General features: G+C 46.6%; 1 protein-coding gene across 3 annotated transcripts in view; it reads left to right on the top strand.

Annotated features, from left to right (window-relative positions):
• Positions 1–19,083, top strand: part of EPHA3 (EPH receptor A3) — an 861,555-nt gene that overhangs the window by 303,364 nt on the left and 539,108 nt on the right. For all 3 annotated transcript variants that reach the window (XM_086934429.1, XM_086934428.1, XM_086934427.1), the window contains exon 5: positions 16,039–16,374. In XM_086934429.1, coding sequence (XP_086790555.1) covers positions 16,039–16,374 — 336 coding nt within the window. The remainder of the gene's footprint in view (positions 1–16,038; positions 16,375–19,083) is intronic.

Below are 19,083 nucleotides of genomic sequence, written 5' to 3'. Positions count from 1 at the left end.
CTGTTGATAGGCATGCTGCTGCCATAAAGAATCACTGGGCTGCATTGTTACATTTATTAAATTCTAAATTTGTATTGGTATCAGCTAGACAATAGTACGTATACTCTTATGTCATCATAATTTAAAATTCTCCTTAATGGTGAGGTCAGATTTTAAATTAATATTTTTAAAAGTTCCACTTTTTAAAATTATGTTTCTGCATTTTTCTACCTAAAGTGTCTAGGTGTTTCCATCTGTCTGGGTTGGTGATGGCTCTCTCACTGGATAACGCATATTGGAGCTGGACAGTGCACAAAAGGCCTGGGTATAGAGGGAGTGAGCCTTCCTGACAGGATTAGGGGTGTGGGAACTTGCGAAATTTGACTCAGTGGAATTCCAAGGAGTTACATAACAACTCCGTGAGATTCTGTGGAGTTCCGCCAATGGGCAGAAATAGGCAAGTCATGCTACTCATACTGTGATTTAGCATCGGTAGTATGTCTGCACTAGAAAAACAGTGCAAACAGCACCACGCAGTGCAACAGAGGGCACAGCTACTTGAGTTAATTTTGCTGCCACAGTAGTAGATTTCTGAATGCAGACGGTTGTGACCTCCGTGTTAGAAGAATCCTTCCTGATGTCTTTTAGTGATCGAAAATCTTGCTACGGGGGTGCCATGTCTCGCTTGCCAACTTAATATTCTGAAGCAGTTCATGAGAAAAAATTTCCACCACGTGGCAATTGACAGAATTTGGCCAAAAATCCACATTACAAGAGTAACTCAGAGTCACCAAAATTCCACCAGTTATGCGGGTGGATCGGAATATTTAACCCACACCTACATGGATGGATGGGGGAGGAGCTTAACCCTGCTCTGATTATACTTCAAAGGGGCTTTCACCCTGCACACACAAACAGATAAGGCACCAGTCTTTTGTTTCACTAGCCAGGCTGAAGCCAAAATCAGGAAAGGGGGAAAGTTATACAAAGGCGGAATCCCCCACCCACAAGCTTGACTGGGCATTAAAGTTATTCAGAAAAGGGGGTGGTGATGGACAGAGTATCTGAATTAAGCAGAACACTCATACCCAGTCAACAGATCAGGGCTTGATCCATCACCGTTTTTTAGCTCACTGCACCATCCCAGCTCAGAACCTGGCTACATGCAAATGAGTCTGTCCCTGGCCCAGAGCATCATGGGAACAGGGCAGAGCAAACTACCAAGCCAATTCGTTTACTGGAAAGGAAACAAGCTTCCGGGGACCGGTTTCTGGCATTACAGCCGTCTTCGGCCCGGCTTGCTTGAATCCTGATGGTGCAGTGAGCAAGGGACTCATGTCTGAGCATACCCTTCCACGCTTGTGGTGGACAAAACGATTCAGAAAAGGGGGTGGTGATGGACAGAGTATCTGAATTAAGCAGAACACTCATACCCAGTCAACAGATCAGGGCTTGATCCATCACTGTTTTTTTAGCTCACTGCACCATCCCAGCTCAGAACCTGGCTACATGCAAATTAGTCTGTCCCTGGCCCAGTGCATCATGGGAACAGGGCAGACCAAACTACCAAGCCATTTCTTTTACTGGAAAGGAAACAAGCTTCCGGGGACCGGTTTCTGGCATTACAGCCATCTTCGGCCCGGCTTGCTTGAATCCTGATGGTGCAGTGAGCAAGGGACTCATGTCTGAGCATACCCTTCCACGCTTATGGTGGACAAAACGATTCAGAAAAGGGGGTGGTGATGGACAGAGTATCTGAATTAAGCAGAGCACTCATACCCAGTCAACAGATCAGGGCTTGATCCATCACCGTTTTTTAGCTCACTGCACCATCCCAGCTCAGAACCTGGCTACATGCAAATTAGTGTGTCCCTGGCCCAGTGCATCATGGGAACAGGGCAGACCAAACTACCAAGCCAATTCTTTTACTGGAAAGGAAACAAGCTTCCGGGGACCGGTTTCTGGCATTACAGCCATCTTCGGCCCGGCTTGCTTGAATCCTGATGGTGCAGTGAGCAAGGGACTCATGTCTGAGCATACCCTTCCACGCTTATGGTTAAGTCTTGGTTGGAGGAAGACTTAATCTCCACTGCCCCCAGAGATGACACTGCAAGATGGGTAGGAGGCCATGGGGCCTGCGGAGGGCACAGCAGAGAAGAAGGCTGGTACAATGGACCAGTTTCTCTGCAGAGTGTGCCTCTTTATAGGCCAGGAGGCCTGCTTAAAATGCTCCTGGTGGCATGAGCTTGCCCATGATCATCAACATCAGCACACTGGGGCTGAAGATATTTGTATTGAAAGGATTTGACCTTTGACCCCTTGTGCGGAACAGAGCATGTGGAGCTCTGCTGCCTTTTCTTATATTACCCCTGAAGTAGACTAGTGCCCAGGGATCAGTACAAGTGTTAGACTCTCTCTTTGCATGGGGACCTCATTCCCTGTGCCAACATCAACTCAAAGGGGTCCAGGACCCCATTTTCAGACCCTAAAGACAAACATCGAGGTCCAGGACCCGATCCCCAGGAGCCAGACAAAGGACGCTGCTCCCTGCTGTGGGAGCACAAGGAAAGGGCTCCTGTGTGTTGTGAGCAGATACATAGGATGTTGCCAGCTCCACTCTAGCACTGAGATGTGTGTGGGGAGCTGGCCAGCTTACAGGTGCCTTAGGCTTCCACATGCTACCCCACCACCAAAACTGACTTGGGGGTGTCCTTGGGGAAACTGGGCACTCCCTTTTAAAAAGAAATGAAAATAAGTCACACAGTTCTCCTGAACAGTGGGAGAGACGCTACTAAAATATTCACTTCTCCATGAAGAGAGAAGCCAATAATGTCCTTACCGGGCTTTGATTTGAATGCTTTTGTTCTATGCTTGTGGTGGCCCCAATATGACAGGTGCACCACCAATGAATTTAAGAAGAGTCAAGGGGGATTGCAAGAGTTGCAGCAGCCAACCAGAAGTTGTATATAAAACTAACCCTACGTTTCTGGGAACATGGCACCTATGACCCCTCATGCTTTTCATAATTGTTTCAAGAAATGTTATGCCTGGGACTTTTGGTCTATAGCATTGGAGTGAAGTGATTTCTAATAATTGGTTACATGGGTATATTGTGTATTGCCTTAATATGTTCAAGAAATACACAGACAATTGTTAAGTTGCTTTTTTAAAAAAAAATGTTTTTATTGTATTTGATGACAATCACATACATAGTACCGATTAATAAATTGACTAGTTACTCATATCTTTACACATTTTACAGGGGTCAGCAAGACATATACATTAATTAAACACAACTCTGTCTATATTTCTGTGCATTTCCAACTCCATCATTGGTGATATGCATACTTCTCCACGATTGGCAGTTCGGGCTGGACTGTTCCGATGAGGCACAGGGTCAGACTGATTTGCATATAGCCATGTCTGAACTGGGGTGGCAGAGTGGGCTAAAGAGCGGTGATGGATTAAACCCAGATCTTTTGACTGGGTGTGAGTGTTTGATTGATTCAGATGCTCCGTCCAACACCACCCGCTTTTGTACTGCTTTTGGCCACCATAAGTGTGGCAGGGTATGCTCAGACGTGAGTCCCTTGCTCACTTTGCCACTGGATTCAAGCAAGCCGGGCTGAAGATGGCTGGAATGCCAGAAACCAGTCCTTAGAACCTTGTTTCCGGTCCAGGGAAGGCATGGCTTGGCAGTTCCGGCTGGACTGTTCCCATGAGGCACAGGGTCAGCCTGATTTGCATATAGCCATGTCTGAACGGGGGAGGCAGAGTGGGCTAAAGAACAGTGATGGATTAAACCCAGATCTTTTGACTGGGTGTGAGTGTGTGAATGATTCAGATGCTCCGTCCATCACCACCCCCTTTTGTGCTGCTTTTGGCCGCCATAAGTGCGGCAGGGTATGCTCAGACGTGAGTCCCTTGCTCACTTTGCCACCGGATTCAAGCAAGCCGGGCTGAAGACGGCTGGAATGCCAGAAACCAGTCCTTAGAACCTTGTTTCCGGTCCAGGGAAGGCATGGCTTGACAGATCGAGCTGGACTGTTCCCATTAGGCACAGGGTCAGACTGATTTGCATATAGCCATGTCTGAACTGGGGTTGCAGAATGTGCTAAAGAGCGGTGATGGATTAAACCCAGATCTTTTGACTGGGTGTGAGTGTTTGAATGATTCAGGTGCTCCGTCCATCACCACCCCCTTTTGTACTGCTTTTGGCCACCATAAGTGTGGCAGGGTATGCTCAGACGTGAGTCCCTTGCTCACTTTGCCACTGGATTCAAGCAAGCCGGGCTGAAGACGGCGGGAATGCCAGAAACCAGTCCTCAGAAGCTTGTTTCCGGTCCAGGGAAGACATGGCTTGGCAGTTCGGGCTGGACTGTTCCTATGAGGCAGAGGGTCAGACTGATTTGCATATAGCCATGTCTGAACTGTTTTTGCTGAGTGGGCTAAAGAACGGTGATGGATTAAACCCAGATCTTTTGACTGGGTGTGAGTGTTTGATTGATTCAGATGCTCCGTCCATCACCACCCCCTTTTGTACTGCTTTTGGCCGCCATAAGTGTAGCAGGGTATGCTCAGACATGAGTCCCTTGTTTACTTTGCCACTGGATTCAAGCAAGCCGGGCTGAAGACGGCTGGAATGGCAGAAACCGGTCCTCGGAAGCTTGTTTCCGGTCCAGGGAAGACATGGCTTGGCAGTTCGGGCTTGACTGTTCCCATGAGGCACAGGGTCAGACTGATTTGCATATAGCCGTGTCTGAACTGGGGTGGCAGAGTGGGCTAAAGAACGGTGATGGCTTAAACCCATATCTTTTTACTGGGGGTGAGTGTTTGATTGATTCAGATGCTCCGTCCATCACCACCCCCTTTTGTACTGCTTTTGGCCGCCATAAATGTGGCAGGGTATGCTCAGACATGAGTCCCTTGTTTACTTTGCCACTGGATTCAAGCAAGCCGGGCTGAAGACGGCTGGAATGGCAGAAACCGGTCCTCGGAAGCTTGTTTCCGGTCCAGGGAAGACATGGCTTGGCAGTTGCGGCTGGACTGTTCCCCTGAGGCACAGGGTCAGACTGATTTGCATATAGCCATGTCTGAACTGTGGTTGCAGAGTGGGCTAAAGAACGGTAATGGATTAAACCCAGATCTTTTGACTGGGTGTGAGTGTTTGATTGATTCATATGCTCCGACCATCACCACCCCCTTTTGTACTGCTTTTGGCCACCATAAGTGTGGCAGGGTATGCTCAGACGTGAGTCCCTTGCTCACTTTGCCACTGGATTCAAGCAAGCCGGGCTGAAGACGGCGGGAATGCCAGAAACCGGTCCTAAGAAGCTTGTTTCCGGTCCAGGGAAGACATGGCTTGGCAGTTCGGGCTGGACTGTTCCTATGAGGCACAGGGTCAGACTGATTTGCATATAGCCATGTCTGAACTGTGGTTGCAGAGTGGGCTAAAGAACGGTGATGGATTAAAACCAGATCTTTTGACTGGGTGTGAGTGTTTGATTGATTCAGCTGCTCCGTCCATCACCACCCCCTTTTGTACTGCTTTTGGCCGCCATAAGGGTGGCAGGGTATGCTCAGACGTGAGTCCCTTGCTCACTTTGCCACTGGATTCAAGCAAGCCGGGCTGAAGATGGCTGGAATGCCAGAAACCGGTCCTCGGAAGCTTGTTTCAGGTCCAGGGAAGACATGGCTTGGCAGTTGCGGCTGGACTGTTCCCCTGAGGCACAGGGTCAGACTGATTTGCATATAGCCATGTCTGAACTGTGGTTGCAGAGTGGGCTAAAGAACGGTAATGGATTAAACCCAGATCTTTTGACTGGGTGTGAGTGTTTGATTGATTCAGATGCTCCGTCCATCACCACCCCCTTTTGTACTGCTTTTGGCCGCCATAAGGGTGGCAGGGTATGCTCAGACGTGAGTCCCTTGCTCACTTTGCCACTGGATTCAAGCAAGCCGGGCTGAAGATGGCTGGAATGCCAGAAACCGGTCCTCGGAAGCTTGTTTCCGGTCCAGGGAAGACATGGCTTGGTAGTTGCGGCTGGACTGTTCCCATGAGGCACAGGGTCAGACTGATTTGCATATAGCCATGTCTGAACTGGGGAGGCAGAGTGGGCTAAAGAACAGTAATGGATTAAACCCAGATCTTTTGACTGGGTGTGAGTGTTTGATTGATTCAGATGCTCTGTCCATCACCATCCCCTTTTGTACTGCTTTTGGCCGCCATAAGTGTGGCAGGGTATGCTCAGACGTGAGTCCCTTGCTCACTTTGCCACTGGATTCAAGCAAGCCGGGCTGAAGACGGCTGGAATGCCAGAAACCGGTCCTCAGAAGCTTGTTTCCGGTCCAGGGAAGACATGGCTTGGCAGTTCGGGCTGGACTGTTCCAATGAGGCACAGGGTCAGACTGATTTGCATTTAGCCATGTCTGAACTGGGGTGGCAGAGTGGGCTATAGAACGGTGATGGATTAAACCCACATCTTTTGACTGGGTGTGAGTGTTTGATTGATTCAGATGCTCCGTCCATCACCACCCCCTTTTGTACTGCTTTTGGCCGCCATAAGTGTAGCAGGGTATGCTCAGACATGAGTCCCTTGTTTACTTTGCCACTGGATTCAAGCAAGCCGGGCTGAAGACGGCTGGAATGGCAGAAACCGGTCCTCGGAAGCTTGTTTCCGATCCAGGGAAGACATGGCTTGGCAGTTCGGGCTTGACTGTTCCCATGAGGCACAGGGTCAGACTGATTTGCATTTAGCCATGTCTGAACTGGGGTGGCAGAGTGGGCTAAAGAACGGTGATGGCTTAAACCCATATCTTTTTACTGGGGGTGAGTGTTTGATTGATTCAGATGCTCCGTCCATCACCACCCCCTTTTGTACTGCTTTTGGCCGCCATAAATGTGGCAGGGTATGCTCAGACGTGAGTCCCTTGCTCATTTTGCCACTGGATTCAAGCAAGCCGGGCTGAAGACGGCTGGAATGCCAGAAACCGGTCCTCGGAAGCTTGTTTCCGGTCCAGGGAAGACATGGCTTGGCAGTTCGGGCTGGACTGTTCCCATGAGGCACAGGGTCAGACTGATTTGCATTTAGCCATGTCTGAACTGGGGTGGCAGAGTGGGCTAAAGAACGGTGATGGATTAAACCCAGATCTTTTGACTGGGTGTGAGTGTTTGAATGATTCAGATGCTCCATCCATCACCACCCCCTTTTGTGCTGCTTTTGGCCGCCATAAGTGTGGCAGGGTATGCTCAGACGTGAGTCCCTTGCTCACTTTGCCACTGGATTCAAGCAAGCCGGGCTGTAGACTTCTGGAATGCCAGAAACCGGTCCTCAGAAGCTTGTTTCCGGTCCAGGGAAGACATGGCTTGGCAGTGCGGGCTGTACTGTTTCCATGAGGCACTGGGTCTGACTGATTTGCATATAGCCATGTCTGAACTGGGGTGGCTATATGCAAATCAGACTGACCCTGTGCCTCATGGGAACAGTCCAGCCCGAACTGCCAAGCCATGTCTTCCCTGGACCGGAAACAAGCTTCCGAGGACCGGTTTCTGGCATTGCAGCCGTCTTCAGCCCGGCTTGCTTGAATCCAGAGGCAAAGTGAGCAAGGGACTCACGTCTGAGCATACCCTGTCACACTTATGGTGGCCAAAAGCAGTACAAAAGGGGGTGGTGATGGATGGAGCATACTGCTTTTGGCCACCATAAGTGTGGCAGTGTATGCTCAGACGTGAGTCCCTTGCTCACTTTGCCACTGGATTCAAGCAAGCCGGGCTGAAGACGGCTGGAATGCCAGAAACCGGTCCTCGGAAGCTTGTTTCCGGTCCAGGGAAGACATGGCTTGGCAGTTCGGGCTGGACTGTTCCCATGAGGCACAGGGTCAGTCTGATTTGCATATAGCCATGTCTGAACTGGTGTGGCAGGGTATGCTCAGACGTGAGTCCCTTGCTCACTTTGCCACTGGATTCAAGCAAGCCGGGCTGAAGACGGCTGGAATGCCAGAAACTGGTCCTCAGAAGCTTGTTTCCAGTCCAGGGAAAAAATTGCGTGTCAGTTCGGGCTGGACTGTTCCCATGAGGCACAGGGTCTGACTGATTTGCATATAGCCATGCCTGAACTGGGGTGGCAGTTTGGGCTAAAGAACGTTGATGGATTAAACCCAGATCTTTTGACTGGGTGGGAGTGTTTGATTGATTCAGATGCTCCGTCCATCACCACCCCCTTTTGTACTGCTTTTGGCCACCATAAGTGTGACAGGGTATGCTCAGACGTGAGTCCCTTGCTCACTTTGCCTCTGGATTCAAGCAAGCCGGGCTGAAGACGGCTGCAATGCCAGAAACCGGTCCTCGGAAGCTTGTTTCCGGTCCAGGGAAGACATGGCTTGGCAGTTCGGGCTGGACTGTTCCCATGAGGCACAGGGTCAGACTGATTTGCATATAGCCATGTCTGAACTGGGGTGGCAGAGTGGGCTAAAGAACGGTGATGGATTAAACCCAGATGTTTTGACTGGGTGTGAGTGTTTGATTGATTCAGATACTCCATCCATCACCACCCCCATTTGTACTACTTCTCCACGATAAGCATTCCATTTGGACCATTTCCTGTCCCATTTTTTAGGGACCTCCTTCTCTGGTATCAAGCACCTGTCTAATTCTGTCACACATACAGAAGTCGAGGGTGGAGTCGCCCCCAATCCCCTCGCTAGTTCCTGCTTGACCAATGTGTACCCTAGCATCACCAGTTGTTGTTCCATTTCAGTAAGGTCAGTTGGGGCCCAAATGTTGAGTAGTCCCAGCCGTGGTGTCAGAGCTACCTCCTTTCCCAGTGCGGTCTGTATGTGGTTTGTGGCTTCTTCCCATAAATGAAGGATAGCCGGGCAACCCCGGAGCATATGATAGAAGGTGGCTGGCTGTTGGCAACCCCACAAACAGAGGTCATGACGTCTTGCATTTATTTTAGCCAAGGTTATCCCTGTCATGTAGGACAGGTGTAAAATCCTAAGCTGTATTAGTCTAAGTCTGAGTGTGGTGGCTGCTTCTCTAGGGGACATAAGGGCCGATTGCCAATCCTCATCATCTATCGGTCCCAAGTCTCCCTGTCACTGCCCCCTAAGTTTACTGAAGATATCGGGCAGATTGTTGCTGAGTTTTTTATATGCTAAAGATATGGGTTTGGAGTGTTGTGGCCCATCCAGAAAGCGATCCTCCAATGGCGATGAGTCTGGTATGTCCTCAGTGTTTGGAAAGGCCACCTGGAAGGCGCGCCGAATTTGCAGGTATCTGAATACTTCCCCCATAGCCATTTGATGACGTCTCTGGAGTTCCTCAAACTTAACCCCTTGGGCGCGGCATCGATTCTGCGCCTGTGCGGCATTTTTCGAAGTGGGCGGGTTTATGACGGCCCCCAGCCCTCATCAGCACACGCCCACCACGTTGCATGATGGCCGGGGGCCGTCATCAGCATATAAGGGGTTAAGTATCGAACCCTTTTTAACCAAATCCCCTACCACTGAAATTCTAATAATGTCACATTTTTCGAACCCAGGTTGATAACACAGCATGCCCAGTTTCAGGGTGTACCACAGAGACGTTGCTTTGGCGAGGGTATTAGCCCAACCCAGTCAAGAGTGCACTTGGTGCCAAGTGTTATGTTGCATGTCAATGTTTGTTGATAGTATATTGTAGATAGTGATCTCTAATAGCCATTTCAATGCTTTATTGACAATTAATTCATTTAAACATGGTTATTTATTTCAGCAAACACTGGTGATTTTTTTGAACATGTGGTTATTGGTCTTTTATTATGGTGAGCTCTTGACAAAATCAATAGACTTTCCTTATAGTTTAAGTTGGTTACCTTTGACAAAGCAAATAGGCTTGCCTCATGTTTTAATGGGTGACCCTTGGCAAAGCCACTATATATATTGATTTTTGATGTGTTGTCCAATGATGAAGCGATTATCCCTGCTTTACCGAAAGTGACATACCCCTATATTGTGATACTCTATCGTTTATAGTTTGGGATGCTGTGATCTTGGGTTGATAACTCAGTATGTACCAAATGTGATTTCAGATTGTCACCAAATGTATTTCTATCTTGTTGATATATCATGTGATCAAGGCCTGCAAAGGCTGAAACACGTAATGACAGACTGTTTACAATAAACACTTAATCTGCATTGAATATTCGTTGTCCCTGCCCGTTTGTGCCCTGGAATTATTGTCAGGAGCGGATATTTGGATATGTATATATATATATATATATATATATATATATATATATATATATATATATATATATATATATATATATATATTACCTACTGGAGGTCACCAGTAGGAAGTCATAGTTAGGACCTTGTGTCTATTCAAAAAGCCTTTTTCCAATATCTTTTGCGCTGGTTGACAAATCTTCGCAACATTTTCAAAACTAATGGGGGGCTCCGGTCAACTCCTGTCTAGCAAGTTTTGTGGTGATTCGTCAAGTGGGGGCAGAGAAAAAAGGGGGGTCCCAGAACTTGTTTTCTCCATGTTAATTTCAATTGGAAACGTTTGTCACAGCTACAGCCCGAACTGCTGAAGGGAATTTCACCAAATTTGACAGAAAGCTAGCTCTTTGTCAAGAGTGCACTCATTGCTTTAAGTTGTGTAAATCCGTTCAGTAGTTCCTGAGAAATTAAAAAATATAAAAATAGCGATATCTGGTGACCGCTGTGGATCCGCGAACCCTGCAGATCAGAAGCTTGACTCTGATTGGCTGCCAACAATGCAAACCAGAAAATGTTGGCAGCCATCTTGTGACTAGGTTGAACCGAGTCACAAGAAAAAAGGTTAAAAATGAAGAAAAGGGGGCAGGGTAGAAACACCCTGACCCCCTAAGGGGGTCCCAAAAAAGAATTGGTTAAAAAAAAAATTGGGCAGGATTCATGGACCCTATGTGAATCTCGCTGAAATCTTTAAAAAAAATTAAGCCCAGTGTCCTGCGCTTCATTTTAATAAGCCCCTGGGTGGGCCAGGTCCTGGGAGCAATGTGGAAAATATATGCAGGGGCTGCACAGGCCCCCGCAGCCCTGGGGACTGCCACCTTCCTGGGCTTTTTATTATATAAAGCGTGAGGCTCCTGCCCCCCATGCTGCCCCTGGTACTACTACCTCCCTGGGGCATTCCAAAATAATGGGTGGGGGGCCTTGTGGGCCCCCCAAGCCCCGAGGACTGCCACCTCCCCGGAGCTTCAATATTTAAATGCAGGGGGGGCCTGGCATCCCTCCACAGCCTCGGTCACCGGCATCTCCCCGGAACTAGCTTTAAAAATTATGTGTGGGGGCTCGAGCCCTCTCACACTGCCCTGGGGACCACCAGCTCCCCGGGGCTATGTACAAGTTGGGAGTGGGGCAATGCGGCCCCCCTCCAGAGCCCTCCATGGCCCTGGGGACCAACACCCTCCAGGACCGGCTCCAGCAATAACATTGCAGTTGCAATGTCATTGCAAACTTCTGCTTTGCTTCATGGAAGTGAGAGCAGAAAAACTGTTCGCGCTTCCAGCGAAGTAGATCTGCTTTTGGACAAAGGTAACTGCATGTTTATAGCTCCCTTTTTCCTAAAGCAATGCCAACTCCCGCAGGAGCCAGGGAACCAGCAGGGACTGCCGGGGAATTGGGGTTCCCCCAGTAGTCCCCAAACGTGAGCCCAGGCCCCGGTGCATGGGATCCCGTGGCTGAAACTGGCCAAGGGTAGGGGGGCCACGTGGCCCCTTCCCATAAAGTAAAAACAAGTACAAAAAGAAGCAAAGCCCCAGGTAATGGGGTCACTGGGGCCAAAAAAAGCCTCAGGCGGGGGGTAAGGTGGCCCCCCTCCCTTAAATGTAGATTTTTGTTTAAGCAGCCCTCTTCCTGTTTAAAAAAAAGAATGAAAAAAAGGCCCAGGCCCTGGGGGATTTGGTCTTCAGGGCCCAAAAAATATTAGGAGAAGGGGGGGCCACACAGACCCCCTTCTAAAAAAAAAAGAAAAGAGAAGCCTGTATCTCACCGGAGACTCCGCCCCCTCCCTGCACCACTCTGCAAATGCACCTCCTGGCGTGTTCTGGGTTGGGGGATTAAGTCCCCTTGAATCCAAGGGGGCCTTAGGGGTCAACTAGCCCACTAGGTACCTCCAGTAACCCCACACAGTGGGATTGCTGAGAGGAGGTCCGAGGCCATGCCCCTTTGTACACCACTCTGCAAGTACGCCTCTTGGTGCACTGCTGGTGGGGTGATGAGGTCCTCTTGTGTCCTGAGGACTTCAGAACTAAAGTGGACTTCATCCCCTGAGCAAAGGGACCCCAAGGCGTATGTTTGCAGAGTGGTGTAAAAAGGAGGCCTGGCTTCGGACCACTATCATCAATCCAGCTGTGTTTGCCTTACTAGAGATAAGAGGAGGGCTAGTTGGCCCCCAGGGACCCTGAGGAGGCAAGGGGACTTAATCTCCCAACCAAGAGCAAGCCAGGAGGCGCTTTTGCAGGGTGGTGCAGAAAGGGGCATTGCCTGTGTTCACCGCTCAGCATTCCACTATCTGTGGATTACTGGAGGTATCAGATAGGCTAGTTGGCCCCTAAGGACCCTCAGCAGTGAAGCAGACTTTAATCCCATCCAAGAGCACGCCAGGGAGTGCGTTCGCAGACTGGTGGGCAAAGAGGGCGTGGCCTGCTATGAGAACTTACCAATGCTGCTGTGTGGGATTTACTGGAGGTAATAGGAGGGGTAGTTGGCCCTCAAGGTTGTCTTTGGGGGCCAAATTCCCCTCCTGTTATCTCCAGTAAGTCCAACACAGTGGGAGTGCTGAGAGCCAGGCCACCTTTCTCCACTACTCTGCAAACATGCCTACTGGCACACTACTTGTAGGGGATGAAGTCTACTTTACTCCTGAGGGACTTTGGCGGCCAAGAAGCCCTCCTGGTACCACCTGTATGTCTGATGCAGTGGAATTCCTGAGCGCTGGTCAGGGGCCCAGCCCCCTTTCTGCACCACCCTGCAAATGTGACCACTACATTATAGTTTATAAATTAGCATTTAAAATCCTTAGAAATTCGCTGGAAAAACCATAGGTTTCAGGGATATTATAGTATTATATTACCTTACCTCATGTTAAGTTATGTAAAAAAAAAGTGTCTCTCTCTGACTGTCAGAAGTCTGCAGATTCGGTGTAAGCACCTCGGTGCTGCAGACGCTAACTAATAAAGCCTTTGAAGACGGAAACGAAAAGAGCTTTTACTGTCAGGCTGATGCAGAGTATGCAAAATGCTGATTTTCTACCCTCGATACTGAATGCCCTTCTTTGATCTGGCTCCTTCCATTGTGGCAATCTCAGACTTCTGTGTACTCCAGCCTCCAAGCTGTGTCATTTTGGGCTCCTATTTGATGAATCACAATATTTTGTGCTATTAATTTAGGCGGGGGCCAGTCGAATCTCGTGAAATTTCACACATTTCACCTTACGACTGTTAAGCAAAATGCCTGAGATTATACAGTTGTGCCATGCTTCATGTACAACATTTTGATCGAGTAAATATCCCGTTTTAGGAGCACGAGGTTAGCAAGGCACTCAATGCGAGTGGCTAATGTTTACAGCACAAGCAATTTTGTACTACCTTCTAGGTCTCGACTTTGGGACCTTATAAGTGTTTAGTTATCGAGCACAATATCCTTGGTGCAACAACATCAACTGTTACATGGCTAAACACTTATTAGGTCAGAAAGGTGAGACCTATTTGCTATGCCAATGATTGTTCTTACTTGCCTCCCCTTTTGCTGTATCTTTTTGTCAACCTTAGGACTCTAAGCACTTTACCACTGCTGGCCAATGCTAAAGTGCTCATGCTTCTACCCTAAAGATTGCGACATTGGTGTATACCTATTTGGCATATTTAGTTTATTCATAAGTCCCATGTAAAGTGGTATACCATATACCCAGGACCAGTAATCTAAATGCTACTAGTGGGTCTGCATCACTGGTTGTGCCACCCACACAATGAGCCTTTCAAATCTGTCTCTAGCCTGCCATTGCAAGGCCAGTGAGTGCAGTTTACTGCCACTTTGTCTTGGCATTTAAAACTACATGCCAAGCCTTAAACTCTCCTTTTATTACACATGTCACCCCTAAGGTAGTCCCTGGGTTGCCGTCAGGGCAGGGTGCTGTGCACATTAAAGGCAGGACATATACTTTTCAGTTTTACATGTCCTAGTAGTGGCAAACAGCTGCATTAGTTTTTTCACTACTATGAGGTTTACTCCTCGCATAGGCTAACACTGGGAATTCTTTTAAGCTGTAATTCCTAATTAGAAAGGACAACCTGCATCAGCTTTCCTGTCTTTTTCGAATGGTAATGATGAATCTTATTTACTGGCAAAGTTGGATTTAAATTTACTGTTTTAGAAATGTCACTTTTAGAAAGTGAACATTTCTCTGCTCCGTGTGTCTACAGCCTGTCTCTAATACAGATCTGCGGTGGGTGGCAGCTACATTTTGTGCATTCCCCCTAGACAGCCACTAACAAAGGAAGGGTAGGTGTGACAAAAACACATCTGCATTCATATGCGTTCTAATAACTCTTTCTGGGCAGGAAGAGAGGAGGGAGCTGAAACTTACACCAGAATAGACAATGTCCTGTTTCACACAAAGGGATGATAACCTCCTCCTGAGAGTCAAAGTAAGGGCTAGAAAGAAAGGGGAACCTGTGCACTTCAAGGGCCTGCTTTGAAGTCACCCCCAAGTCAAAGGGAAACCTTGGTATAAATACTGGGGCTTTGACCCTACCAAGGCAGTACACTACTAGACCTGTGAAGAACTTTGACAGAATAAAGACTGCTGTGCTACAAGGATTGCCACTCTTATTGACTGCTGCTCTGGAAGGACTGATTTTATGCTTTGCTGTGCTGCCCTGCCCTGCTGAGGACATGGCTGGACTCATCTCACTTGATCCCAGAGTGACTTCATGGGTTTGCTAGCTTGCCCCCTATTCTGAAGTCTCAGGCAATCAAAGACTTCTTTCAACTCTGCAACATCACCTGTAACTCCGCCAAATGTGAGTCTTGCCCTGCCAAGTGGTGCCCATCCAGTCCTGTGCCCTTGAAAGGTAACTCCAGCTGTCAAGAACCATCCAAATTGATGCAGTGACAACTTTGAGCAGACTGGATTTGATGCATTGCCCTTTGACACAGGAGCCGATCAACATCATCGATTCGACAGATTGCGCAGGTTGACAATGAAGCAATGCCTGCATTTTAAAGGGGTTCAGCGATGAAGACTTCATCGCCTGTGTGGATCAGAACCGACGCATTGAGTCTTTGATGTCGATGTTGACGCTTGCTCCATCCAAGGTACTTTTTCAGCGAGACCTGCATGAGTCCTGTAGCCAGTCGGCCCTGCATTGTGGTCAGCCTGAATTTTGAATTCAGCCAGTTCAGCGAGAGCTTAAGTAAACCTTAAGTGCTATTTGCTTCTCAGCAGTACTTTTTGATTCATTATTTAAATAATCAGAACTGCAGTTCTGCATCTTAGATTTTTGTCATTTTCATCTAGTTTCACTCATAAAATTACTATCTATCTTTCTAAACTTGTGTAGAGTATTGTTGTGGCGTTTCCATTGTGTTACTGTGTGTGTGTGTTGCACACATAATTTACACATTGCCTCTTTCGATAAGCCTCACTGCTCTGTGCTTAGCTACCAGAGTGTGAGCTAAGGTTATCTATTGATGTGCATCTAGCTTACCCTGACTAGAGTGGTGGTTCCTGCTTGGACATTGTGCATACCTCTGCCAACCATAAACCCCAATTCTAAACGTAGGTCTAAAGTATTTCCTTATCTCAAACACCCATAAAATCCCTGGTAATATTCTTTTTAAGATTTCTAATTGTAACCAGTAAACAATGTTTATATTACCATAACATGATATGAATTAAGTGTAATTGCTGATGCTTTCTGAAGCATACCTGAAATGTATAGTCACATTTCAAGCAAGCTCTGTATATGTTGGGCTTGACACAAGCAAATAAACCACTGTCTTCACCATTGTAACTTTTTTCCTTAGGACCACCATCTGCACCAAGAAATGTTATCTCCCTGATCAACGAAACATCTGTTATACTGGACTGGAGCTGGCCCTTAGACACAGGTGGCCGAAAAGATGTTACCTTCAATATTGTCTGTAAGAAGTGTGGGGGAAGCATTAAATTATGTGAGCCATGTCGCGGCAATGTGCACTTCCTGCCTCGTCAGAATGGGTTAACAAATACCACTGTCATGGTGGCGGAGTTGTTGGCTCACACCAACTACACGTTTGAGATTGAAGCTTTGAATGGTGTGTCCGACCTGAATATGCCTTCACGTCACTTTGCTGCTGTCAGCATTACAACGAATCAAGCAGGTGAGTACTTCTTACTGGTTCTTCCTCTTAGACTAAACAGTTACTGCTCACATTCAGACAAGGTTCCTATGGTGTCACATGGAGAGATATTTATTTTGAACCTTACCCTTTTCCAACGGCTTTGAAAGATACTTTCAAAAATATTTAGGGGCAGATTTACAAGCCCCTTGTGCCACTTTTGCATCACTTTTAACATGAGAAAAGTGACGCACAGTACTTGTAAATATGCCCTTTAGAATGGCATTTTGCATGGCTGTACAAAATTAAAACCCTAAACTGAGTTGACTAGTTTTTTGCATTTTCTTTACATGCAGAAAATAGGTGTTGATTTTCACAAATGAAAAGGTTATTGTGTTTTTCAATGTAATGCTAAATGCCTGTTAAATATGTAGACTTGCATGGAATGACCATATTGCCGAGCAACTAAGTTTACGGGTTGATAGTGTGTGCATTAAGTTAAATGACACACACTTTGCAAGGCAATCTGTATTCTCACAATGAAATTTACAGGAAATACAGTATTTAGCCCTACATGAGTGCGCTATTTATTTCATACGTACTTCGTGAGATTAAAACGATTTATTTAAATGTAGCTGTTAAAAATGAAAGCTGCCCACGCGTTTTTTAAAGGTATTGTCCTGTTCATAATCTAATGATTTGGAATGGTCTTTATTTCTACAAATCTGCCCAGAGATGGGCTAGTTATATGTGGTTGAGAATAAGAAAAGGGACAGGGCATCAAACGCGTTGCAATTGGGACCCCAATGAGGCCTTTAAGCAAGAATAGCAAGATTCCAACATAGGCCCTAGTAACAGGTATTTATCCTCTGAATTAATTCAAGAGCTGATTATGAAAAACTATAACTCACACCAGTTGTTTCAACAGAAATTTCTAGAAATTTGTGTTCAAGTAATCTAAAGTTGCTAGGAATATCAACAAATTGCACATGCACACTCCGAATATCACTCCAGTGTAAATCCTTGTGTATGTTCAATTCATTGTCAAAGTACCCTTGAAGCCAGGGCCTAACAATAGGTACACCACCAACAAACAAGAATGACGAAATTGGACGGCAGGTGTAAATATCTGAAATTTGCATGCATCTCCGTGATATAGAGAGAATCGCTGTAAATCTGTGCCTAGGGCATTTGCAGAAAATTATATCGTTCCTTTCATGAAGTCAAGGTAATGTGTTTATGCTCTTTTTTCCCTTTAGGAAAGACTCAAATAAGTAGTGTTATAAGCATATTTGCATGGATTGCTGGCTTGTGATATTTAATTTAATACGTCCTTGCTGCTTGCCTGTTTGTTGCTTGCATTTTCTAAGTACAATAAAAATGTTGACATGATTTGTCAAGGGTTATTTTAAAAATATGGTGGTAGACCAGGTATTTGTTTAGACATAATTTTTACTATGAAAGATGTTCTTCAGTCATCCAATATTGCCCCAAATACAGGGGATCAGTGTTTTCATCATTTGGAATCCTTTGTGTGAGCAAACTAAGAATAGGTCCACAATTTATTATAACCAGTAGTGGATTTTAGTTATTTTTATCAGACATTACATTTTGCAACAAATACTTGACTTCCCTGACTAAACTGTTTTTGTGAAGCATACTTTCTGCATATCTTTCGTGTTGTATTGAAATCATATACTGCAAACTGATGAACTTCTAGCATGCTGAGGCTTCCCGTCTTGGGTTATTTATTTATTTATTTATTTGTTTAGAAGGTTTTATAGAGCGCAAACAAGATCCTTGCGGATATCAGAGCGCTTTACATTGCGCAATGCTAATTCTACAATCAAGTAAATGCAGGTAAATCAATTATACAAAAAATCCTTGCGTATAACAGAGCGCTTTACATACAGCAATGCTAAACCTTAAAATATGCAGGTCAATCAGTTATACATTACATCTCGCGCAGAAAGGCAAAATAACAGGAACATATGCTTGAATCAAAACAAAGTCAAATAGGGTGATTAGGATGTTTTGATGGACCCATATCATCATAAGGATTTGTTGTTAAGGGTATAGATGGTCTCAGGACTTATTTCGACTAGGGTAAGGTAAATTTTGCCATGAGGATCGCTTTTACTTCCTTTCTAAAAGATGCAGTAGAGGGATTCCGTCTAGTTTCTGGGGGAAGAGTATTCCATATCCTGGGCGCCATCCTCGAGAAGGATCGTATGTATGTTTTTTTCTTGTTGAACCTTTGAGGTTTTAGTAGTAGATTTTCCGCACTCGTTGAGGATCTTACGCCCCCAGAGATCGACAGTTTCTGTGCGAGGTGGCTGGGTGCATTTTGATTTAAGGCCTTATGAGGCAGTGAACGCTATTTTTAGATGAATTCTGGCCTCAAGAGGTAGCCAATTCAGGGACTTTAAGATTGGTGATATGTAGGAACTCCTTTTCGAGCCGGTGATGAGTCTCCCTGCAGCATTTATTGAGGCTCTTAGGGGAGCTGTTGTAGCTTTTGGAAGGCCACACAGAGAGACAATTCCGTACTCCATCCGAGGGATAACTAGCGCTTGTACTGCCAGCTTGAAGCCATTAGCTTACAGGAAGGGTTTCAGCTTCCTCAGTGTGTTTATCTGGAAGTGTGCTCCCTTTGTGGCGTTGCTGATGTGTTTCTGCATCGTGAGGTTGCTGTCAAGCGTTATTCACAGCGATTTTGCGGAGTCCACAATGGTTGGTTGAACGTTGAGT

The sequence above is a fragment of the Lissotriton vulgaris genome, chromosome 8 (genome assembly GCF_964263255.1).
Source record: "Lissotriton vulgaris chromosome 8, aLisVul1.2, whole genome shotgun sequence".
Taxonomy (NCBI): Eukaryota; Metazoa; Chordata; class Amphibia; order Caudata; family Salamandridae; genus Lissotriton; species Lissotriton vulgaris.
Note: the sequence above shows the minus strand (reverse complement) of the source record. Positions and strands in the feature narration are given on the sequence as shown.